The sequence below is a fragment of the Equus asinus genome, chromosome 10 (genome assembly GCF_041296235.1).
Source record: "Equus asinus isolate D_3611 breed Donkey chromosome 10, EquAss-T2T_v2, whole genome shotgun sequence".
Taxonomy (NCBI): domain Eukaryota; kingdom Metazoa; phylum Chordata; class Mammalia; order Perissodactyla; family Equidae; genus Equus; species Equus asinus.
Genome location: NC_091799.1, coordinates 96,946,451 through 96,972,035, shown reverse-complemented (window position 1 = coordinate 96,972,035; position 25,585 = coordinate 96,946,451). Strand labels below are relative to the sequence as shown.

Below are 25,585 nucleotides of genomic sequence, written 5' to 3'. Positions count from 1 at the left end.
CTAGTTATCAGCTGGATAATTTTATCATAAGTCTGGGTTGAAATTCAGAGGAAAACAGTAAGAATACTGCTTCAGTATTCCCTTTTGGATTTCTATGGCAAATAATACGCATGGAATTGCTCCCATTTTAATGTTGTTTCACTTTATTAAAAGTATAGGCCTAATTCTTGGCTTGTAGTAAAACAAAAACATGATTTTCATGCAATAGAAGGGAATTGGAATAAAAAATGCATATATATAAAAGAAAAAAGTATTAATGAAAGCAGGTTTAAGATACTTGGAGTGATCATTGGCATATTTTGGTTCAAACCAAACCTGTCTTCTCCAGGTTACTCTGTTGGAGCTGCAGAGCCGGATTCACAAGTGGAAATGCTTCATCCGCCTGTGATTTCCCTGGGCAGAGATGGGAGCCATCTCCCTTAGAGTAACCAGGAGAGGGAGTGTGTTGGTTAAGACTCAGGGAATAGAATGATGACATAAAAAGGAAAAGTAGGGTAATGTTTTCTAGAAATGAAAAGAGAAAATGAGGAAATTAGAAGGAAACTCTGAAATTTGAATTCATGTACATGAATAATTTTTCAACCAGTCTTAATTTTTCTGAAGAGGAGAAAACCTCTCTAAATAAATATTTAAAAAGTTCACATTCTAGGAGGTCTCTTTTCTTTGTCTCCTAAATCGAGCTAACTGCCTGTGCTCAGCTGCCGCTCCTTCACTAGGTGGTGGGGGTGGGAGATGGGTGGGAGTGACATTCCTCGCTGCGAGGATCCCAGCTCGCCTGGGTGGGAGGCAGAACAGGCCAGAGAGCTGAGCTGCTCCCAAATTGGAAGCCCCCACTCTCAGCAGATGGAGAGTAGTGGAATACATGCTTATGAAAATAAATCTGCTAATTAATTATTCAAGCTTTCCTTGTAAAACATATATTAGTCACTCTTCCCTCATCTGCTTGCCTCAGTTTTGCAAACCAGCTGACCCAGACTCCTGTCATCTTATATTCAGCAATGCTTTAAAAAAGTCACCATTATGCTGAGCATCAGAATTCTCAATTCTGATCCCGGCTCTTGAGTTGAATTCATTAGTTCTCTTGCACTCTCCTGTCTTTACCGCCAGTCTGGCCAGATGCTGTATGTTTATGTATTTTGTTTCACTGAGCACTTAACAGCATCAGAGACTGAACTGGCTGCTCTGCTCTTGCCAGAGTACAGTAACCATCATCAGTCCTCATCGATTACAAAGTGTCAGGCTCTGTGCTAGACGTTCTCCCGGTGTTGCAATCCCAAACTGTATTTTTCAGGACGGTAATAGGTATGTGTAGGGGATATGGGGTGTAGTAGAGTGGTCAGAGAACTTTTAAACAGACATGCCAGTGTCCCCTCCCCCCATATTCACAGTGCATATTATCATATTAAAAGGCTCTAAGAGGTTCTATTCTACAGGTACCTGTTGAACTTTGACACCAAACTTGACCCCAGGGTGCCTTTTCTTTGTGGAATACCTGTTAACACCCTGTTCCTTGGCTCTCTGAATGGGGTTGGTGCTCTGGTGGCACTCCGTTCAGATCTTCTGGGTGTTCAGCCTTTCAGAAAGCATTCAGAGCCTAGAGTTCGCCCCGTCTCATAAATAAAAGACAAAAATTACACTTGTGCAAAAGCCCCTGTAAAACCAAGGCCAGATTTCTCTCTGTCCTTGGGATATCTTAACCGAGTGAATTTAGACGTGCAGAATCCTTTCTCCTCAAGATTTCCGTGTGGCAACCGTCCTTCCCTGTGTATTTAGAACCTTGCTACATATTTTCAGGTAAGAGTAATCAATCTGTACCTTCTTAGGATACTTTAAGAAATTGTAAGTAAGTCACTGTTACTACAGGCATATATTAAAACTTCTTGAATGTTTCTTTTTACTGATTGCTTCAGAAAATTGGAGTTAAATCTATTTTAATAGTCATTTTGATACAGTGGTATATTAGTCTGACACTTCTGCTTATTGTGAAGTATTAAATAACTAAAACTTGTTTTCACCTTGTTCTATCAGAAGCAATTTAGCCTCTTATTAAGAAGATGTTGTAACTCTGCTTTGTTTTGGGCCTTTTGTGGTGGCCAGTGTGCAGAAGCAATTAGCTGCTGACTTGACCTGATGACTTATTAATGATGATGGTTAACCTCTGTCATTCATATTTGAAAAAGGTTTACAATAATTTAATAATTGGCGTGAAATGTGGTAATGGAAGAAGATAGAGTGAAATGGAGATCAAGAACACTTAGAACCCCCCAGCCTGAGCTAATTGACATTTCTAGAACACTCCACCCGGGAAATACTTAGAAACATGCCTAAGTCGTCAGACGTGAATTTATGCAGCGGGGAGAGGTGTAAAGTAGTTTTATGACCACTCTTGTTGCCTTGATGATGGTACTGGGAAGGCCCCAGAGGAGAGGGTAATGAGGATTGTCCCTGTTTGAAACCATCAGAAACCATGTGCTATCAGGTGACACCGATGGCCAAATGAATTGGTTTCAAGCCCTAAGATTTGCATACTGATATTTTTCTGAGCCAATACATTAATAATAAAGGAATTTTTATGAAGAGTTATTACTTGGGTGATTTATTTAAGTTCCTAAAAATGTCCTAAGTACCTGGGAAGTTATTCTAATATATATATTTTAAGAGAATCATAGCACTTTTCCTGCCTGGCAGGTCACTTACTCTGTTTTAAATAGTCACCCTCCACATTGCCTGGTAAGTTGAAAGACAGTGAGGAACTGGAGTAAAAGAGTTCGTGAAACCCAGGGAATTGTGTTGGTCTGGCTTAATTGAATTAGCGTCTTTAATTGGGGCTTCTGCTGCTTGCCTTTGACACTTAAAGCGTGATGGATGCTGATAGGATCTCCCCAGGAAATTTGGCAGTGAGTTCTCAGCTATTGATGAATCCTGGGCATGTGGGGGTGGCCAGGGAGAAGACTGGGGAGAGATTAGTTGGCAGCAGCAGCCTGGGACTGCCGCCTGCAGCAGATGCAAAGTGGGAAGGACCTGAGGGGTTCCGCGGCCTCCCTTCGAGTCAGTGGGCACAGCTAGGGAGTTTAGGCCACCTTCACTTGGTCTCCTTTTAATTCCTGCGTGTATTTGCTTTTGAAAGGTAGAAAAATGGGCCAGCTGCTCATCCCAATGTTAGGTAAAGGATTTTGGATATCTTCCATTAGCATTCTCATGTAAGAGGAAACCTGGAAGGTTGGACCACAGCTCCTAGAGGAACCGCACCCTGCTGTTCAGCTGAGGCTGAGGGGTAGGGGGACGAAGCTTCTGTGTCCTCCATGGCTGGCAGCACAGGGCAGTTGGGAACATGGATTCAGATGTGGAATGGGAAAATTAACCAGGATGTCCAAAACAGAGAGTGCGAGGCCGAGTTGCTCCAGTTGTGCTCCCAGACGTGGACCGCAGAATCACCTGAGGCCGTCATTTCAAGCAGGTTCCTGGGTCCCAGTGCTGCCAGAACCTCAGCTGGAGGGCCGGCGGGGGGGAGTTCGGGAATCCGGTTTGAGAACTCACCTTAATGCCATGTGAGATGGACATTCAACCATGCTACCTTAGAATCCACTATGCTTATTTCAAAACCACGTTAAAAAAGAGTCATGTGTCAATACAGATGGTCATTGATAGACATAATCTTTTTTTGTTTTTAACCTTCCAAGTATATGAGCAATGTGGATTCGTGGTGTAAAGCCTGTGGTGAGGTGGACCTTCCATCGGAGCTACAGGACCTGGAGGACGCCATTCATCACCACCAGGGGATCTATGAGCACATCACCCTGGCTTATTCTGAGGTAAGTGCTCAGTGCTGCTTCAGTTGCAAAGCAACGTTATTTTTGTGTCATAGCACCAAAAGCTGAAAGATTCGAAGTTTTGTTAGCTTAGGAAAAGCTTATAGATTTCGAATTAAACTGCAGTTTTATTGTAACTTTTGACCTCAAGTTGGGGCGGGGAGGGCTAGTAAGTAAAACAGGATGGGGGCAATGAGCAGCCTTTTCACGGCCCTGTGACATTTGTGGATTTCTTTTAAAGTGCTTATATTTTCATCTGCTAAAATAAATGAAATTCCAGTCTTCTTGTTTACATATATTTAGGAAATACGTATTTTGCACGCTATTTAGTCTAGTCAAACTCAAGTTAGTCTTCCTGAATGAAGCTTTGTAGGAAAGAGGAAGAGTTGATGCAGCCTCCTGTCCTGGGTTGCAAAGTACACACTGCTTTCTGAAGTATGTAAAGCTATTTGCTGTTCCAGGAGTCAAAATGTGGCATTTTCTTTATTCTTTCAGGGTAAATTGTTTATTTAATATGTCCCTGTTTATTTTCTGCCACCTTCCTCAGTGCCAGACTTTGTTATAAGGACTTTATGAATCACTTACTTAATGCTCCCAGCTCTGGGACATGTACTGTTATTAGCCCCACTGTTACAAATGAGGAAACCGAGGCACAGAGGAGAAGTGACTTGTGCTAGCTCAACAACTGTAGGAGGTGGAGTGGGGACATGGACCCATGCTAGCCAGCTCTATGTTCTCAGCCACCATTCTGCTGCCTCTGTGTCATATCACGTGCTAGACACAGTGACAACAACTACACATGGGTCGAGGTGTGTCACCCTTGTCCATGTCTTGGTCATCTGGCCCTTTGGACCAGTCCACCTGTATGATAGTGGTGAAATTCCTGGAGGTGAGTGGGGAGCGGGTCGGAATTCTGCGTGTGCTTGCTTTCGGCAGGGTTTCCTCCATTCTCCTATGGTAGTGAGCGTCTATGCTAGGAAGTGCTAATACGAAAGATTACTATGCGACTTTAGTAAGAAAACACTTGCGAGCACCCAGCAGAGAGCTGGACGCAGAGTCTATGTTTAGTAAACATTTAAACCTAGGTCTTCCTTGATTTGAACCATGTCCACACTTGTCAAAGTTGTGGGGAAGAGATTGGCTATTTGCATTGCAATCTGGCACTTCCTGCTTCACCAAACAGCTGTCACTCTCCTGTCTTTGGAACAGGTCTCCTGACCCCTTAGTGTCCTTGGGTGAGGTAAACGGACGTGTGGTGTGCTTTGATATTTACTTTGGAATGTGGTCAAACCTTCTTCCCGTGAAAGTTGATATCTACGTGTTTGTTTTTCTAGCCACCTCTTTGCCTAACAAGATCCCCCCCCTTTTTTTTTTAGCACTCTTTTATGTTGTCCATGGAATTAAAAAATAGTCAACTCTGTATTATGCTTCTTAATTTTGCATACAGTGTTTATTGGCTAATTAGGCTATCTAGTTTATTAGGAACTGTATAAATAAATGATAGCCTTTTTTATAATAAAGGTGCAAATTGAACAGATCTGTAATTTTTTATCACACTGATTCACGAGGATTATGTGAATTCCGAAGAACGGTAAGTTCTTTCCCCTAGTGCATCATCTCTATGCATTGTCTAATTTCGAGCTGTAATATAGAAAGTGAGTGATCCTGTTATCCATGATGTAACTAGGCCTTCGCTCATCTCCTTACTCATGATTTTCCCAGGAGGTGCTTTGCGATTGCAGTCGTAGGTTCCAGACCACTGTGGGATTGGATAGCCACTGACAAGGTGATTGGCAGGAGCTGGGCTACAGTCTTTGCCTACAGGACTTACCTCAGAACCAGTCTGACCTGACCAGTGTCATCCTCCAGCCCAGCTGGCCAGTTCACTTCTAGCAAAGTACAGAATTCTCTCACTGTTAACACTACATTCTATAAAAATGGGGACATTTTGACGTGGGAACTTATTTTTACCTGTGGCCCAGTTTCATTAGATTTTAAATTAGTATGATAATTGAAAATAATTTTATACAAGTAAATAGCTTCCCAGGCTGAGGTCTTAAACCACAATTTTTAGCCTAAGACCATCTTTGTAAGTGAGCTGTAAATTCAAGGAGACGGTAATTTGAGCTGGATGAACAGAAGACTTGCAGCAGGACAGAAGGAGTGTTTTCTTGCCTTTTAAATTATTTAAGTTTTGAAATAGTTTCAGGCTACAGAAAAGTGTTAGAACAGAACAGAGAGCTCCCACGTTCCCTTGACCCAATTTAACCACCTTTGCTCTGTCGTCTCCCGTACACCCCTCTCTCTAGTCAATACGTCAACGATAGTACAACACGAGCATCCTACGCACAGACCCATCATATTTCCTACTGTTCCAGCTCTTCCTCTTGCCCTTTTCTGGTCCAGGATGCTGTCCAACAGCATGCGTTATGTTTAGTGGACATGTCTCATTGGGTCTCCTTCACAGTGGAACATTGTTGAGTCTTTCTCTGTCTCAAGTCATTGACAGTCTTAGAGAGTGCAGACGTTGTATGCTGTAGGATGACTCTCAACCTGCTAGCCCATCCAGTTTTCCTCGTGGGCTGACAGGAGGGATACAGGATGTTGACCCCCCCCACCACTGGTGACATTAACCTTGACCGCTTGGTGTATGCTAGGTTTCTCCAATGTAAAGTCACCATTTAAAAATTTGTCTTTGATGGGCATTTTGTGGGGAGCTACACTGATGTAACACAGTTGTCTGTTCTTCATCAGACTTCTTCTCACAGCGTTAGCATCCACTGGTGATTCCTGCCCGTGTCAGTTACCTCGGTAGTGGCTGTCTGATGGTGGGCACTTATTTCTTTTATTCCTTCTATAGTTATTAGGTAAACTTCTGCAAGGAAGAACTTTATTCCCTTTCTTCCCGATTTATTTATTATTTCAGTATGAATTTACAAAATCTTATAGTCAATGGGTTGTAATCTACTACTATATTTTGATGCCTAAATTGTCCACATTTGCCAGCGGGAGCCCCTTTCTGGTTTTTTTTTAATATGTCCTTATTTGTGAGTTACTTTCTAGCACAAGTAGTTCCCAGGCTCATCTTGTACTTTTCCCTGCCGCACTCCTGAGATCAGCCGTCTCACCAAGAAGTTCTGATTCCTTGGAGTGTTGTGTGATGTTAGAAACTAAGATCTGGGTGCTCAAGAGTGCTTGTTTGCTTGTGGGGTGTCAGTGCTTCTAGGCCCTCTGAGTGGACAGTCAGGAAACGCGTGCATGTGGCTATGTCCCCATCCATCCATTCTTCACATATGCACACACATCTACAACTGTGGCTGTATCTGTCTGTGTCTATCTCTATTTTAAATCACATTTTAAGCATATTTTAAGTACCCACACTGGTACTTCCATTTCTAATCCAATCCTTGGGATTCTTTCCAGCCTTCCCCTTTCTCTGTTTATAAATCGCTTCTCAGACAGCAAGAAACCCGGCTCCTTTTATCCTCAGTATATTAACTTATTTGTTCAATTAGTCTTTTGGCTCAGTCTTCTCAGCCTCCCAACCATTCTCTCTGGCGTCTCCTAGCCCGCACCCCCACTATCCACTTCCTTAGAAAGCCTGGCCCAGGACACCTGTGTTGGCATCTCCACCCCCCCCCTCACTCCCTCAGACCCTAAGCACCATTTTCTCCATGCCAGGAGGGGAGGGAAAGACAGGAAGGTAAGGGCTGCTCCTGTTTTTTAAGTGATTTTTTTCTTTTCCTAAATCAGTGGTTTTCTAACTTGAGTGTGCTGGTTAAAAGTGCGGCTTCTCATCCTCTCCCCTGCCCCATAGTGAATCTCCATCTTGAGTGGGTTTCCCTAGTGATCCAGGGACTCTGGTGCAGATGCTTCACAGACCACGCACTGAGACACGTTCCTACCCTCTTCTGAACAGTCCTGGGTCTGCCCAGGAGGCAGTCATCCCACGGAAATTACTGCGCCCTGCTATGGATACAGGGTTATTTAGGAATAGGAATGTTTATAGGCAGGGCTTTCTCTTCCTTTTCCTTTTGTCTTCCTTCTCCTCCTTCCCTCCCACCCTCCTTCCTTCCTTCCACAATTTTTTTCCTTAAAGGGTGTCTACAGTTTATAGTCTCTGATGACACAAGTTTGCAGTGGGAAATCTTCCCAGCCTTTTTTTTCCGGGACACGAACACCTGCTTTTCTGTGTTTTAATTAGACTCGTCCCGTGTTATTCCTGTCTGTGTTTCAGCACAGGAGCATACCTGTGCCTCGTAAACATTGGCTTGCTTCAGCTTGCTGGGTGTGGGGCTAATATTGTCTGATGTAGGGGACCACAGGAGAGTGAAGCCATATAAACATCTGGGATAAGCTCTAGTTTTAGGAACAGCCTGTAGAGCGGTCATTTTTAACATTTTATTCTAAGCAAGCAAACTCATTAACTACTTTCTCAACAAACTAAATTCATACGAATGATTGTTCTCTCAGTGTGCCCATGCGTCTTGTAAACCTAAACACTGAGTATCTGAATTGTGAGTGAGACTGTGTACTGTGTCCACCCTGCTGCGGAGGGTCCTTGCCACCGCAGCTGCGCGTGGCGATTCTGGGAGCAGGAGAAGGTGACTTCAGGGTTTAGTTCCTGCATCGGTTTCTCAGTTTAACAACGGTGCTGACTTACTTCAGCAGGGCCTCATGGAAATGACTGATTCGCTTCCTGTGAAGTGAGTCGAGCTCCTTTTTTTAAGGCACTGGGTGATGGCATGATTAGTGTTATTGGCATGCAGGAAAACAAACAGTAAAATGAGTCACCTCGATAGCAAACGTACTGAAAGCATCTGTGATGCGTGGAGGCTCAGCTACCTTGCTGCAGAGTAACTTGTATAAAGCGCTGCTTTCAAAGTCTCATTAAGTGGTGCAGCGTCGCTGTAGATATGCAGGGGCTGTAGTCAACATTTGGCACAGCATCAGAGCCAACAGACCGTACAGCAGTCTCTGTCCTTATCCAAAACTGGAGGCCCTGTGAGGGCTTGAAGTATAGGAACAAAAGAAGTCAAACCCAGCTGGAACCTACAGAAATGCGTGTTGGGTGCATCCCTCTGCCTTAACTAACTGGGCTGCACCAGCCTTTTCCTGTTTGGTCTTTCCTTTCCAATTATCCCAGGTAGACGTGTCAGCGAGTCAAACATGGTTAGGTTGATCTGGTTTTGAGTAAGACCCTAATAGCTGAAAGAAATAGAAATCAGCCTTTAGTAGAGGTCTGTCCTAACAACTTTGCCTGGAGAAGGAGCCATCTCTGAGGGGAGCCAGAAACTCTGAAGGTGAGGATGTTACTTTCCTCTGTCGGGTGGCCTCCCTGGGCATGGGAACACACCACCCACCACCACCAACATGGGGCCGTTCAGAAGGTCATTGGCCTGTATTCTGGGGTGCAGCTTCTCAGTAGAGCCGTCTTAAGACAGGTTTCTCCTCCAGACTCAAAAACAAAGCGTTTGCCTGTTTGGTGAAGAGTGTCAATCACAGCTACAAAATGAGCTGGTACCCATGTGCTGCTCCTTTGTCATTCTTTCTTGCTTTGTTAGATCTGAACTTGAAGTTGTTAGGTTCATTTGAGAATCGTTTCAGCAAAAGCTGGAGAGGATGGTGGTGGCTGTGAAGTGTTTCCCCGGCTTAGCACTCTGTAGGCTGTGGTGAGCGAGCCCTGCAAAAGGATCAAAACAGCATGTTGGTTTGAGTTGATGCAAATAGTGCAATTCATTTCATAAAAGTTTTGAGGAAAGACCACCATTTCTTTACAACATGCTAAGTAAGAGTAGTCATTTCTAACTATGCCTTTATGTATTTTGTATGTTTTGTCTGTTTGGGTTATATCTTGGGAGTAACGTTTCCTAGCACTTTTAGGTCTACAATACCACATTTGGACCTAATTGACATGCCATAGGTCATATTTGGTCTTTGGGTTGTGGTTTTTGGAAGCTTATGCAATAATCTCCAGGTACCATTCTCTTTCCTTAGATCAGAGCAACATTCTTACTCTATGCAAGTGAAGAATATTCCTGCTAGAGACTCTTAGCTGCACTCTGATTTAACGGGAAATGTGGAGATCCAAGTACCAGAAATAAGGATATGCAGTCTCTCCAAGGGTTGGTGGAATGTTTTTAAGGACCCATGTTACAAATCTTATGTGTGGTTTGGATTAAAAGTAAATATGCAAGAACCAGACCATTGTTAGAGATTTTAAACAGTTAAGTTTCCTCTTAAATATTAGGAACAAACATACTTTTGATATGGTAAACTTGCAGACTTGAATCACTTTTTTTGGCTTTAGTTAACGCTTGTGAGTTTCTTAACTCATTTAGGTATTAGAGCATATTAGTTCATATATTTGTTTATAAAATGTTAATCTTTGTAACATTTAACTTCCACTGCCCTTCAGGTCCCTGAGCACTGTATTCCAAGAAAAACAAAAAGTGGAACCTGAAAAAAATAGCTAAATATTATCTGTGAAAAAATTACAGAAAGGGCCTGCTTTTTGATGATAAATGTTGATTTTTCTTTTCTGCAGCTATTTTCCCTTCAGAGGATGGGGTTTGCCTGAAAGCTGCAAACACATTTTAAGACAAAACTTAGAACTTAAGTAAATTAATTTACCTGGTTTTGTGGTTAAGAAATCCAGAACTGCATCACATACGATAAGCATATATTAATTATTTAAGTACTTAATTTATATATGAATATTTTGGCTGCTATATACGTTTTTAATCTTCTGGTTATTCTATACCATTTAAAAATCTTTATCTCTATACAATAGAACAGTAATCTTCCTAAAATTCTAGCATTTTTTTACCCACGTAATATTACTGTACTTATAAAGAGGACATTTTGCTAAAAGTTACTAGAATATATATGGTATGCTTTATGTGCTTAAATAATACCTTTTAAGTTGACAAATCTATGAAAGCTACTCTGAAATAAAATGACATTATTTCTGAAAGATTTATGGGGGAAATGCTGTATATGAACATGCATTTGGAGTTGCATGCTGTCTGGTTTTCGTGATTGCAACAGGTGTTCTCTTGCCTGGATCTTTCCTGCCACTTCTGCTGCCACTGTCTCTATCATTAAATGACAGTACCAGCAGTGGCACCAACAGAGTCATTTTAATCCCCGCTTAGGAATTCCTGGAAGGTGGATCATTGCTCAGTGTGTTGTCTTACATTAAGATAATTGTGTGTTCACATACTCAGCCATTCCCCATACCCTGCCATCACAAGCAAGCATTTTGTTCTAAATCCAGTGAGGATTTCTGCTCTCAAGTTCCAAGAAACAGTTGTAAAGACACCCAAGGAAAGAAAGATTTAGTGGAATATTATTGCTCACGTTGTTTATTCATTCCCAGTAGTAGAGTATTAATGGTGTCATATGGATGCCTTTGGAAAGTTGGTGAGGGCTGGGAACCCATTTGTCATTTTTTGTTGGTGGTTTAAGATCTAAAACAGTGGCCCAAGATAGAGGTTTACTTTCTGCTGGTATAAAAGAAGTCCCAAGGCTGGCGTTCCAGGGCTGGTGTGATAGGTCTGTTAGTAAGGGGATCTCTGGATCCTTCTGTCTTACTGTTTTGACTTTTTTAGCAGGTGGGCTACCATTATTAAGGTTGCCTCAGGGTCATCAATAGCTGCTGAGGCTCCAGCCTCTTGGCAGCAGGGAGGAGAAAGGCAAAGGGCAATGAGTATATTCAGCTTCCTAAACACAGCTTTCCTGGAAGCTCTATTTAACATTTTTTACTTCTGTATGTTGGCCACTAGTATTTAGAAGCGATACTGTGAAATGCAGTTTTATAGCTGGGGTATTGCTGTTCTTGACTGTAGGGGTTTGGCTATTAAGGAAGGGTGAGTGAACTTTTGGGGGACAGCCATCAGTTTCTGCCACACATTCTGATCTGTATCTTTCTATATGTGTCCACTAAATCATATGTGCTGGTGCACATTTTCTGATTTCTGTGTATCATAAGGAGTAAAATGAAGAGGAAATATTTATGAGGAATTCTTTTCTAGGCTCGTACAGTGTGAAATGTGTGAGCACTGGTTCTCAGTCCCAAGAGATGCTGTACCCCCATTGTTTAACAAAAATTTTATGATACCTGCTGAAATCAGATGTATGGGTAATCAGATACCTTCACATAAGACTTATATATGTACATATATATAAATTACGTATATACTACAATAGAAGTTAGAGACAAAAGGAAGATTTATGATAAAATGTATTTCAGTCTATAAATGCTAGAATAGAAGAGAAAAAAATTAGATATTCAGGTGCTGCCCATATTATTTTAAAGAACTGTGAATATAGCAACTACAGATGCTGACTGGACATGTGTTGTATTGGTGACTCAAATACTGAGAATGGTGTTATCTTGCTGATATTCTGAAATGGTGAGCAACTCGTAAATTCCAAAGAAAACCATGCACTGCCTTCCTTTGATTAACGTGGTGATTGCATTCCTGGAAAAATCAGTGTTTGTTAAGAATAGACAAAAAAGAAAAGAATAAAGTTTTGTGCTTATATATTAAATAGAGCCTAGCCCAGATAGTTACAAAAAGCAGGACAATTCTTCATTATGTGCTATATCCTGCCTCTGAATCCATCGCGATAAATCCTTTCCCCCAAATCAGTCACCGTGCCTCCCCTCCTCAAGATCCTTGTGTCAGAAATGCCCATGCAAGTTTCACTGCCTTCTGGGGGCAACTGAGAAGCCTGCTCTAGAAGACCCTTCTCTGTACCGTTTTTGTTTTTACACATGCCTGACGCTAACTGGGGGGTCGAGCTGGTTCTTTCTTACCCTGTTGTCTTGGTTATGTCACCTTGGCTTGTTTCTGCTTCACTTTTGCTATCTTAATGTATTAGATCAATTTAATCTACGAAGGCTGATAGCCTTCCTAAGGAATAGTCAGCAAAGCTTCTGAGACGCTCAAAGTTCTCAAAATCAGGTATTAGAAAACAAACATGTTACATTCCAGCACAACTTAAGGTTGTAAGAGGATCAAAGGAGGAGATTAGAAAATTCCACAGGCCCCTCTCCCACGTGCCACCAGTTTTCAGTAGTTAGAGGCTTCTGTGTTGTCCTGTCCCACGCAGTTTCCCCTGCCCTCTATGCTAAGGGCTCTCCTCTCAGCCCTAGGTGTGTCTGTTCACAAGGCTCCTGTTCACTCCTCCTTCCCGTGGAAACCCAAGGAGGTGTTCAGATTGGGGAGTATCTGAGCAGAAAGATCCTGGTGAAGAGGACGGACTTAAACACTTGAATCACACAACCATGTTCCTTTACGTGACAATGTCCGTTTATTGTCTGATTGGGTCAGATTTTTTCTCCCACATCTGGCACAGTCATTCATAAGTCTTAAGAATCACTTAAATATGAAAAATACATCATGCTTTTCCCTCCATATGACACCCTTACCTTTTCTGTGGTTAGTCTGAATGCTTTCAGATAGTTAACTGCCATAGTATAGCACTGAAATCTGATTTTAAAAATGATGGTGTTTTAATTAAAATTATTTTTTTAAGTTAATGAACCAAATAAAATGGCACTTTTTGATTTTCTTTTTTTGTGTGTGAAGTAGAATTGTTATCCAACTGTGTCAGAAGGTTTAAGTACATATTGCCTGGTGCTAGGTTATTGATTTTTTTTTAACTAAGGTTTCAAGTCAGCATTAAAATTTTGCTCCATTGTGATTGTTTTATTCTCGCTAACATAGTATTGCAAGAGAAAATTATTACTTTTAAATTTTAATTTGCAGATACCCGGGATTGCAATTTTATATCAAATGACTTATGTCATTTAAGTCAAAATACTATGTTTGTTCTATTTGTTGAGAATGGCATCTACTACAATGTTTTATGATACTGAATGTTCCTTTATTTTAATTTAGTGTTGTACCACATTTGGTTTTGTGGTGTCATTGGATAACTGGTGGATTTGTTTTAAATTTTATTTTGTTCTTTATAAAAAATGCGTTTGAGTAAAACTGTGGTTTATGTTTATGTGTGAGCATGTGTGCACACACATGTATCTGAGGACAGAATCTGCAGAATAGCCTGGGCAAAGCTGCAAATCTTGAAGAATCACTCGTTTATAATCCCTTGTCTGTTTTGCCGGCAGGTGAGCCAGGATGGGAAGTCACTCCTTGACAAGCTCCAGCGGCCCTTGACTCCTGGCAGCTCCGATTCCCTAACGGCCTCTGCCAACTATTCCAAGGCCGTGCATCATGTCCTCGATGTCATCCACGAGGTGCTGCACCACCAGCGGCAGCTCGAAAACATCTGGCAGCACCGAAAGGTCCGCCTCCACCAGAGGCTGCAGCTGTGTGTTTTCCAGCAGGATGTTCAGCAGGTCAGTCTCCTGTGGCGCTATTCCTCGTAGAGACCACCTGGGCTGAACTGAGAGTTTAGGTGAGCGTGTCGTCAGACTGGACGTATGTGTGCTGATGGAGTGAGTAGAAGATAAAGATAGGAGAGATGGGAGTAAAAATAGGCGTTTGCACACAGAGCTCCTTTGCTTACGCTGAGCGGAACTGGGCTCTGAGTATGCGCAGAGCACACATGATGACGCAGGGCCTGAACTGGAGACTGAGTTTTGTTCTTGAAACACGTCATTCTTGGTTATGTTTATTTGTGAGAGTAATGCTCGTGGTGCTTATACCGGGGTGTTGTTACAGTTTTAGATTTGTGTGCTCTCTGATTACAGGAGCAATAAGCTAATCCTGCTTTTCTTCCTACGTGGTAGATAGTGCAGTCTGTGATGCAGAGTAGGTTCTCAATAAATATTCATCTAATTAATGAAAAGTGAGCTTTTGTGACTCTTCATTTCTAAGCAGTTGATATCTTTGTTATTGTTGTTACAAAAATAAGAGGAAGCCCAGTCCCCATTCTGTTTATTTCCTTATTATGGAATGAGGAAGATTGTCCTGCTACCAGGGTTTTGAGGATTAATGCTATGGGAGCATGTAAAATATGACATGGCTTTAGTGATAAACAAGATAATAGTGGTGTCCTTGCCTGAAAATAGAGGGAAAAAACAAGGATGTGAATGAGGTGTGAACTCGGGATGAGGAATTCTTGGGTTTGCAAGGAAGCTCATGGCGTCCAGGGGAGTTGGCGGGAAGCCGCAGTGATGGGTCTGGAACAAAACCACTGTCTTCAACCTGGGCGTCCGAGAGCCCGGGTACCTTGTTCAGACATGTAGGAGCTCAGATTTCACTCTCCCCAAGCATCCTCTGAAGGGGAGTGGGTTTTCTGCGAATGAGCTGAGATTGTGGAGAGTTGTGCTGTGTTCTGATGAACACGTAGATTCTCTGTGTCGTGGACCGTCATTCTTCACATGTGAATCTGGTGAGTTCGCAGTACTTTGAATTGTTCTATAATTTTTCATTTGTACGTATTATGCTTTGATTCTACTTAGGGTTTTCGCGTTTTCTGAGGGTTGCGTATACAAAGTGCCTTAGGAGTGATTATTTTGATGTTATTCATGCTTCTTTATAATGTTGTTTTAAAGACGATAATTGCCAGAGAAAGAATATAGAGTAAGAAATGAAGAGGGAGGAGTCAATGTCTAGGAGTTACTGTGAGAACTGAAATTGTTAAGTTGAAAGCATGAATATTAGTTTTTCTTAATTGTCCAGAAACTTTCACAAACTGTGAAATGTTAATAGTTTAAATGTAATTAGGAAAGGATTTTCCTCCCTCCCTCTCCATCCTTGGATCAAGTATTCACTACCCATCCATGGACCAACACACTTTCTGGACTTGTATTTGAAGCAGCAGCAGGGGCTCCCCGCCTCCCTTCTTTCTCCCCTCAGCTCTCACGGCTTCTGGGGGCACCCAGTCACATAAGAATGAGCCACTGGACTGTTTCTGTCCAGGGGAGGCGTCAGGAAAGGAAGCCTTTGGAAACAGGCTGAGGAGTCGAGCCATCTAATTTGGTGCCAAGTACTTAATGCACTTGAATTTGAAAACAGCCAACATTAATTTTTATACATAGAAAGATAATTATGATAATTATGAGACTATTTCTTCAAGCTAGCTTTTTTTTCTCAAGAACAGCACATTGGGTTGGATGTCAGCAGGAGAAAGTGTTTTGCAATACACATAATGCATATATGGTCCTATTAGCGTTCCATAGAAAATAGATACTTGCTCTTTAAGAGAACCGTTTTGTTGATTAAATGATCAGAATGGTTTGGAGTTGTTATGCAAACAGGAAATTGCTATCTAGGCATGACTTGTGAAACAAGGAGCAAAGTTGATCGGATTAAGCAAGCAAACACTTTACCTCGAAGGAGTCTGTAGGATGTCGGAACCAAAACTGTGATTCTGAAACCCAAGGAATTATAACACATGGAAATTTTTGCCATAGTGAGAATAGACCAGGAGAGGTAAGCTGAGAATAAGTGCGAAAAAATCACAGTATGTCAGACAGACATTGTCAGCAGAAGATAAATTTGTAAAGACAAGAACAAAATCCGCAAAAACATAAAAAGCCAACTAGAGATACCCTAAGTGGTTTTTGTTGGGTTGTTTTGGGTGATGAAAAGGCATCTGTAAATACTGCTGAGAAAAAAGAAAGCACCTTACCCCACCGTAGGTATGGAATGATGACATTTTTGTCAAAAACAACCCTCCAAAAGAGAGTGTATGCTTGTCTGTGGAAACAAATTCAAAAGACTAGATGCCAGACTATTGACAGCGTGTCCCTGAGGAAGGAAAGGGTGGAGAATGGCATGGGCAGTTTGATTTTTAAAATAGGAGTAACTTTGGTTTAGTGGTTAAGTTTTTTTTTCATAACAAGCAAAGGCAATTTCATAATTTCTCTATGGAAGGCGCTTTAGATGGGAGTCAGGTGCCAAGGTTTGGGGGTGGGTGAAGCTACTATTGCATAGCTCTTACCACTTGTCCAAATCAAGGCTTAGGGGAGTGGGAAGACTTGCCCAAATAACATACCAGCTTACTGACAAATGCTAACCTTGGTCATTGCTAACTTAAAAATAAAATGCATACTGTGCCATATTTCTTGCTGACCAAATCGTAAACATATTCCCATTGCCTTAGGTTTACTGTTAGAGCAGCTCTCAGTGGGTGTTTGGTTAAATGAATGATTGAATAGTTGGTTTCCTGTTAATCAGTGTTTTTCAGTTTAGAGTATGCTTTAGTTTACTGCAATAAGATAATTTATTTTTGCTGTACTCGTTCAGATGGGATGATAGTTTTGGAAGTAGTCCGTATCAGGATGCTATCAAACTCATTTTCCCACTCACCACTTTGGTCTGCCTGCCTCCTGGATTGTCAGGATTCACTCACTTACTCCAGCTTGCCCGGGGAGGTGAATGAGCCCCGGAAATCCACTTTCCCAAAGCAGGCTGACTCCCCCAAAAGCAGCCCCTTGGGCAGGGAGACCTCCTAAAGAGCCTCCTGCCTCCCCCAGCAGCCCTCCATGTGCGTGAGCATCAGCCTCCCTGAGTGTCTCGTAGAAGAGCACCCTCCAGGTTGATCTTGGGCCACTAACTAATATTCTGAAAAATGGTCAAGCACATTTAGTCTACTCTGGATTCTTCTTGTCCACACTTCTTTCTTTTTTTCAAAGTATCTTAATTGAATGTGTGACACTCTGAGAGGAAGAGAGAGAAACTTGTTGAATAGCTCAGAGTTCCTTTTCTCAAGAATTGTCGTCTGGTAAGAGTAGATGTTTAATAGTCTAATAAATTAGACCATAAAATGCTCAGATTTAGCATGTATGTCCTTGGTTATTGTCAGGTATAATTTTGCTAAGACATAAACTTGAGCCTTGTCTGTCACATGCTGCCCAGAGCAAGGGAGTAAATAAACTAGCTACCCTCATCCGTGTTGTCTCCCTACTGTGTGCGTGAATTTTAAGAGGACGTATTTATGCTTTAGTGACTTGTGGAAATTTGGGGTTCCTGAAAGCTTTGTCCGTATTCTTCTTAAATGTCAAGGGTTTAGGCTACAAAGAAAGTGAAGCACTCTATAACAGAGGTGAAAGTTACAGTTGCCAGGGTGCCAGGAAGATCTTCATGGGAGAGGTAGGGTTTGAGCTGATCTTTGAAGGATATGTAGGAAGTCAGTAGGTTGAAAACTGGGCAACAGGAATTGTATTGAGAGCAGTGACAAAAAGGGCAGGGCCTGTCTGAAGAGCAGCAGGCAGCCCCATGTGGGCAGAATGGAGAGGTGTGGAGGCATGAGGCGGGGCAGGTGCTGGAAGGGTGACCTCCACGACGAAGGCTTGAGACTTGTTTCTGTAAGCTTTGGGACACCATTAAAGGGACAGCGAACCTTGACTTGAGTGTAGTGGAAATGAGTGGATGGGTGTCAGGGCCTGGCATGACTTGTGAGCAGCTGTGAGGATTAAGGGGGCATGTCTGTATGACCTCTAGCTGATACTGGTGCTCTGTGGGTGGAAATTTCTTTTCTCTCTTAATGCTCACAGCCACAGTTAAAGCTTTCCCCATTTCTCCACACTGAGTTCATGCCGTGAAGGGCTTGTATGCTGTGCACTTTGACTTGGTGAGGGGGGTGGATGACGTGATTCCACGTGTGTTAAAAAGGTTGCTCTGGTTGCAGTGTGATGAATGAATTGGAGGAATTGAGACATAAGGTGAGAAGACAGCTTAAGTCCCACTGTGGACATCCAGGCCATCATGGAGATGTCTTTGAGAGCAGGAATGTCAGGTCCACAGGGGCAGCAATCTGTGTTTTGTTCCATGGTGTTTCCCAAGTGTCTAAGATAGTAGATGCCAGTATCTGTTGAATGAACGAGTGAATAAGTGAGTGAGGAGATCAAAAAATTTAAGGAATTCCCTAATTTTTCTAATTAAAGATTCTTTGGGGTTAAAAGTTTCTTCATTTATTCTGGAATAGGGGAAGGTTGGCCTTATATTGGAATCAAGTAATCGAACTGGGAGATCTGCCTGAAGGAACAGGAGCTTTGCTTGATGTTGAGGAATTGAGGGTGGCTGAGGAATGAAGGGATAATTTCAGTGCCTGGGAATTTTGCTAGTGTGGTGAGATCTCAAGTGAAGATTGTGGCCTCCTGAATGCAAAATGAGGGTCATAAATGCAGCAGGGTGAGGAAAGCTATTTGTTTTACCTCAAGTCCTCCGCTGCTGTCCTTTGCCAGTAAAAGACGTCTCTCCATGATGCTTGCTCAGGAGTTCTGGGTTGGCACCATTTACAGTGGACCTAGCTTCCACGTGAAGATTCCTGAAACTTATTTAACCTTTGCTCATTAAGTTAGGAGGGTGGGTTTTTCTCATCCCACTCGTCAGAATCATCATCTAGCCCTAGCTGTTTAACATTCTCTTCTGTTTACATCCCCCCCATCACAGTTCTGATTGTGGGTCTTGATAAGAATGGTTAGAGGATGGCCCTCTTTTCTGAGAGCTTCTCTATTAGAATTAGGGAGCACGGGAGGGCATGTGTTTGGTATTGCGAGCCTGCTGAGAGCAGATAGAGCCTGCCTGCTGATCTTCCTGCTGGGTTTAGAGCCAGCTTTAATTACCTCTCGTGTAGTGAACACAGAAGAGACTTGACAGAGTAATCTTAGTAACCACAGCTCGGAAAGAGCTGCAAGTTCAACGGTGGGAGTTAAAAGGGTGGAAAAATGGGTAACCTCTCCCCTCAAAGCAGATAAAGTACAAGAATGCAGGGTACATGAGCTGGCACCGTGAGCCAGGGGGACAGGAAGCAGGAGCCCAGGGGAGTGGGGTAAATTGGAAGTGAGCAAGGAGCAGAGGTCATCAAGCCCTTGGGGACACATGCTCTCAGGAGCCAGGATGATCAGGAGTGGGCAGAGCCAAGGACAAACACCAGGCAGCTTGGGACTCCCATTTATTTAGTGCCAGCCACATTGCCAGGGTCCCCTAAGAGGAAAGTGGCTGGGCATTAGCTGGACAGGAGAGAAGACATGCATGCACATGTGCGTGTATGCATATAATTTATGTAATTCAATAACTAGGTTTAAGCTATACATAACTTTAGTTTCCCAGATAACACCTGGACACATGAAGATTTTTCTTGGACAACTTTGGACTATTTTGTATTCGTTTCCAAACTAAGAATGGGAAAAACAGTTTTTTAACAGTTTAGAAAATTCCTAAAAGGATTAACCAATGTTGGTAGAGCGATGGTTTGGTTGAGATTTGATGGGACTATCCAAGGTAAGACTGTTCATATGAATAATGACATACGTGCCTTCCCACCTTTCCTTCCTAAGCATCTTTGTGTTCCTTAAGAAATTTCATGTACTTATGTATTTAAAATGAGGGTAATACCAGGAGAACTGGTGATTTAAATTTTTTTGGAAAATAGATGGATGGATGTTGCAAAGATTTAAAAGCCTGCGAACCTCTTTGGGAGCCCTTCTTCACTGACTTCGCCCACACTCTCTGCCAGCCAAGAAAGTGTGCATGAAGCACGCACTCCTCACATTTCAAGCATTCTTGTTAGTTAAGCAAAATGTAGCTCTTGCAGCACAGGGCATTTTGAATCTGTATCATATGTTTGCTGTGCGTTACTTGACTGAGGTATTTTTTTTTAATAGATTCTTTTTCCAAGTGAGCATTAGGCTTAGTGTACTTTGGAATGTTCTAGAAACCACTTTTAAAAAGCTCTTTCTATATTAATAATTATATATATTTTTAGGACAAACTTAATTTTACTTTTGAAATACAATGAATGAAGAATCAGAGAGTTCTTAGCTCCAGTGGAGAGAGATGTTATGGGGAGGCCATCGCTACTCTCAGGCCGCTGTGGATGCTGGAGCTGAAGAGTTCCACCTTTTTCCCTCAGTCCCCCAAAGCCCATGGATGCATGTTGAATTATGTGTTTCATTTCACTGTAAAAGTTACACCGTGCTCATCACAGAATTTAGAGCCACAGCCCCTTGTGGTCATGTCAGGCCAGCCCCTCATTTTCCAGGTAACAAAACCGAGCCTTGAAAAAGTCACATGACTGCGCCGAAGCTCCAAGAAGCCCAGTGGTTTTTAACTGCTTGACCACCCTTGACTGACAAGGATGCTTCACTTCTGAGCTAATCGAAGAGTAAAGAGTAAAACAGAAGTGACGTGTTACTTCAGAAAGAACGTTTAAGTAGGGCTTTTCAGGTGGGGGAAAGGGCTTTCATAGAAGCTGCAGTTGCCCATCACTGTGCAGAAGAAAAAGCTACTTAAGGAGACTTTTTTTTTTCTTTTTTTTACATTTTGGAGTTTAGTCAGTCACCTTAGAATGGATAGTTGGAAACAGAAGACAGAGGAGAGGGCAGCTCCGCCCTGGGTGGTGGCCCACCAGCAGAGCTGGCTCCTCACCGCTGTCCCAGGCGGTGTGCTCTCCTCTGCGCAGGTGTTATGTAGCCTGGCCTCCGCTGGGAAGGGAGGAACAGGACTAAGACTCTGGTTTCCGGAATAAAACTTATGCTCTGAGCTTTAGAAAAAGTGTCAGGCGGCCTAAGGTAGGATGAGCATGTGGAGTCCAATAATTTCACCTTTTTAAATTGAAGTAACATCGGTTTACAACATTATACAAATTTCAGGTGTACAGCCTTACATTTTGATTTCTGTGTAGACTACATCATCTTCACCACCCAAAGACTAATTACCATCTGTCACCACACACATGTGCCTAATCATCCACTTCGCCCTCCTCCCTTCCTCCTTCCCCTCTGGTAACCCCCAATCTAATGTCTGTGTGTGTTGTTGTTTAGTCTTCTACGTATGAGTGAGATCATTTGGTATTTGACTTTCTCCGTCTGACTTATTTCACTTAGCTAGTACCCTCAAAGTCCATCCATGTTGTCAAAAATGGCACGTTTCATCTTTTTTTATGGCTCAGTAGTATTCTATTATGTATATATACCATCTTCTTCATCTGTTCATCCCTTGATGGGCATTTAGGTTGTTTTTGTGAATAACACCACAGTAAACATAGGATATGGGTATCTTTTTGACTAGTGTTTTCATATTCTTTGGGTAAATACCTAGAAATGGAATAGCTGGATCATATGGTAGTTTTATTCTTAATTTTTTGAGGCATCTCCATCCTGTTTCCATAGTGGGATGCAGTTTGCATCCCCCTCAGCAGTGTATGAGCGTTCCTTTTTCTCCACATCCTCTCCAACATTTGTTTTTTCCTGTCTTGTTAATCAGAGCCATTCCGACAGATGTGAGGAATCCAATAATTTAAACTCAGAGTATCCTTCATTTGTGATTTTAACTTTGTGGGTAAATTTCATTAATAGTATAACATTGGCTATCCTCACAGCAATGCTAAACACCAGCTTTTAATAAAAATTAACATTATCTAGGTGAAGGCCTCCTTTCTGGTCACTATTTACGTTTAGCAAAATTTGAAATAACATTGCTTAGTTGATCAGTCATCCTTTGTTAGAATCACTAAAATACCATTGATTTGATCATGAGGAAAGCTCTGAGTAAAAGCTTCTTTCAGGAATGCTTATTTAAAAGCAAAACTAGAAACACTGTAGGTCCATTTCTGAATTGGAATCCCCAGTGACTTAAATAAGAGCCAGCAGGTTGAACAAGGAAGTCACTAAAATAAGTGAAGCTAGGGTAACTTGGGTTTTGTAGGGAATGTGGGATGGGCAGGGAGGAGATTCATATTTTGCAATTGGAAAAATCTGATATTATAGAAAAAAGAACAAATTCAGAGTATTTTAGAATTACATGTGTTTTTAATTTGCTTCATGTAACTGTAGTTTTTAAACTGAACCTAGAACCAGGAGAGCCAGTTGTTTCATTTTTGTGTGCCTGAAATGTGACTTGGAGGGTTTCTCATAATTATAACGGAAAATGCTTCTTTATTCACTGTATTGTCTCTTTGAAACAGTAGCTGGAATTGACAGATGTTTGTATGTTTTCTCTGAATGCTCTTTGGATCCCGAGTTACCAGTAAAAATAGACTGACTTAATGTGCACTTGGTTGTTTTATGTCGGAGGTCTTACCTAGTTTTTACAAACAGCATCCTAGAACTGGAACTCTAATGCTAGAAATATTTTTAAAGCTTTCATGTAATATTTACAAACTATAATATTAAGTAATGTAATGATGGGTGTGAGCATAAGTTTGGAGTTGAGAAGACCTTTTCTTCTCACATTTGGATCTTTTCTAGGTGTTCTTTTCTTGGGAAAGTCACTTAACTTTTCTGAGCCTCAATTTCTTGCTTAACAGGGATAATAATAAAAGTCTACTCTGTCTTATTGGTGGCCCTTTGGGATTGATGTGTTTTGGAATTAGGAATTTTTCAAAGTTTACGAAGGTAACAGTGCATACACTATGTGATACACAACACTCTCGGGGGGTCTGGGCAGTGCCCCCATAATGAAGTTCATGGAGATTTCTGCAGCCAAATGTACAAGGACTCACTAAAGGGATCAGTAAAGGCTCTTAATAGCCTCAGGTCAGATCTTATTGCCAAGTGAATTTTGGGGACCAAGTTTTGAGAAAATATTTGGAATTTCAGAGCTGTTTTAGCTTTTCGTGGATAAGGGATTAGGGACTGTGTTGCCCTCTGAGCACAGCACAGAATAATCTCTCAATAAATGATGCCGGTGGCAGTGATGTGGCGCTTGGTGATGACAGAGGGCCACTCTGGTTAGTATCTGAAATAACCCCTCTGCATTGTAAAGGAAAAACGACATTACATTGGTCTTCATATTGCATGTTGTTGAGATGTGGGCTTGTAAGAGTTAGTCTCCTCTTTGATGAGGGTTTAGTATTTATTCACAAATTCCTAAAGAAATAGTAATTAATATTAATCCACAAACATAGTGAATATTAGGTAGTGGGGGCTTATTACGGAAATTACTTTACAGATAGGTTGTACGAGAAGGGCAGGACTCTGCCACGTGAGAGGGGGGAGAAGGCACCAGCAGCTGGTTCCTGAGGGGTTCATCAGGTTGGTAGTGTTGGCTGGTTTATCCTTCCCCAGTTTTGCTGTCCACTACAGAGGTGTCATGTCATCAGAGGTAATTTACTCAAGTGCCTGAACTGTTTTGAAACAAAAGCAGCTCTTTCTTTCCATACTTCATTGTGCCATCCATATGCCACCTATTGAGTCTCAAAGACTCAGTGAGGTGCCGACCCAGTGGGGTAGTGGTTAAGTTCATGTGTTCTGCTTTCACAGCCCAGGGTTCACGGGTTTGGATCCTGGACACAGACCTTCACACTGCTCATCAAGCCATGCTATGGCTGTGTCCCTCATATAAAGTAGAAGGAGGAAGATTGGCAAAGATGTTAGCTCAGGACCAATCTTCCTCACCAAAAAATAATAATAATAATAATAATAAAAGATGCATATAGGTTAGAGGGTAAGAGAAGGGACCCCACATCCAGACTTCATAAATCCAAGTCTACAGGCTGGCTCTTCCACGTGGTAGCCAAGGGCCCTTGGTCCTGCTTCATCTGTGAAATAGGGATGAGGATGTTCCCCTCACCCCCACCCCCAGGCTCACTGCGAGGATTGTTGACCTAGTGCCCACACAGCCAAGGTCAGTGCCTGCTTCAACAGCAGGCACTCAGACAGGAATACAGTTATTAGTTAAGAAATGGGCCTAATCACACTTGCCACTATCACATTCAGTCTTGTAATTATATCACAAACAGGGAATTGAGCTAAACAATCTGTCAGGATTCCTGCACATGTAACATTTTGACTTAGATTCTGAGACAGTATCTGTGCTTTAAGTGTTAGTGGCTGTACTTTGGAGCGACCTTGACCTTGGGGCCATCACTGTATCCATTAGAGGGCACTGATGTACAGAGGAATGAGCTTGGACCACATCCTCTGAATGGAGAGGGGGGTGGCATTGGCCTCCCAGCTTTGCTTGCTGCCTGTGAACCAGGCAGCCAGCGGGAAGGGATCAGCTTTTGCCCTTTCCCTCGAGTGTGGCAGCAGAGCAGCAAATCCTGTGCCAGCCTTGTCTTGCCTGGGGTTGAGGTCACAAGGCAGAGAGATGACAGCACTGTCAGGTGAGGTCAGGGGCGCGACTGCCGGGTTGCGTTGATGAAGCCCCTGATTGTTTTAGTGGAAAGATTCCATAAGCGTGTCTCTAAAATGCTCCTTGGACAAGTCTGTTGAGTCAGAATTCCTTGGCAACCTGGAAAGTGTTCTCAAACTTGCAAAAGAAGCCAAAAGCCTCGTGGGGGAGTTTGGTTTTGAATATGAGCTAGATTTCATAATTGTCTGCTGCTATTTTTAAAAAGTGCTTGGAATTTTTACACTCTGCTTTGAATTACTTCCATGTTTGTTGGAAATAGAATTTCACCTGTTATTTACAGTTTTGTCTAAAGGAACCCCTTTAAAAGAAAAATTGCAACCCACTTGTAACCCCAAGTGGTTGATTTATAATAGCTTTTATTTCCAGCGTGTGCTTCCTGAAACACTTTTCTTAGGCTTAAAAGACAGATTTTTATTATTTTCGAAAAACTCTGTTTTGCTTCCTCCCAGTCCTTTCTACGAAATAATGCTTATCTTTCACTTTTTGAAATTGTACCTTTATTTCAAGTCTGGATTGAGTTACCAGTAATCATCAGGTTTGCTGCTTACCAGTGGCTTAATTTTTCTTTTTACAGCAAAGTTGAGGAATATACAGAATATACTGTAGTTGTCATTTTAAAAAAAAGTCTCCTCGCCCTTCGTGCAGATCTGATAGGCAGGTGGACTGTAGCACAGGTGTTACTTATGTATCTCTAAATTCTTTTCAAACTTAAAA

The 25,585-nt window shown here is 42.1% G+C and overlaps 1 protein-coding gene across 6 annotated transcripts in view; it reads left to right on the top strand.

The window, feature by feature from the left end:
• TRIO (trio Rho guanine nucleotide exchange factor) overlaps positions 1 to 25,585 on the top strand; it is a 356,110-nt gene that overhangs the window by 147,001 nt on the left and 183,524 nt on the right. For all 6 annotated transcript variants that reach the window (XM_044779483.2, XM_070519854.1, XM_070519855.1 and 3 more), the window contains exons 8-9: positions 3,681 to 3,812; positions 13,951 to 14,181. In XM_044779483.2, the coding sequence (XP_044635418.2) occupies positions 3,681 to 3,812; positions 13,951 to 14,181 (363 nt within the window). The remainder of the gene's footprint in view (positions 1 to 3,680; positions 3,813 to 13,950; positions 14,182 to 25,585) is intronic.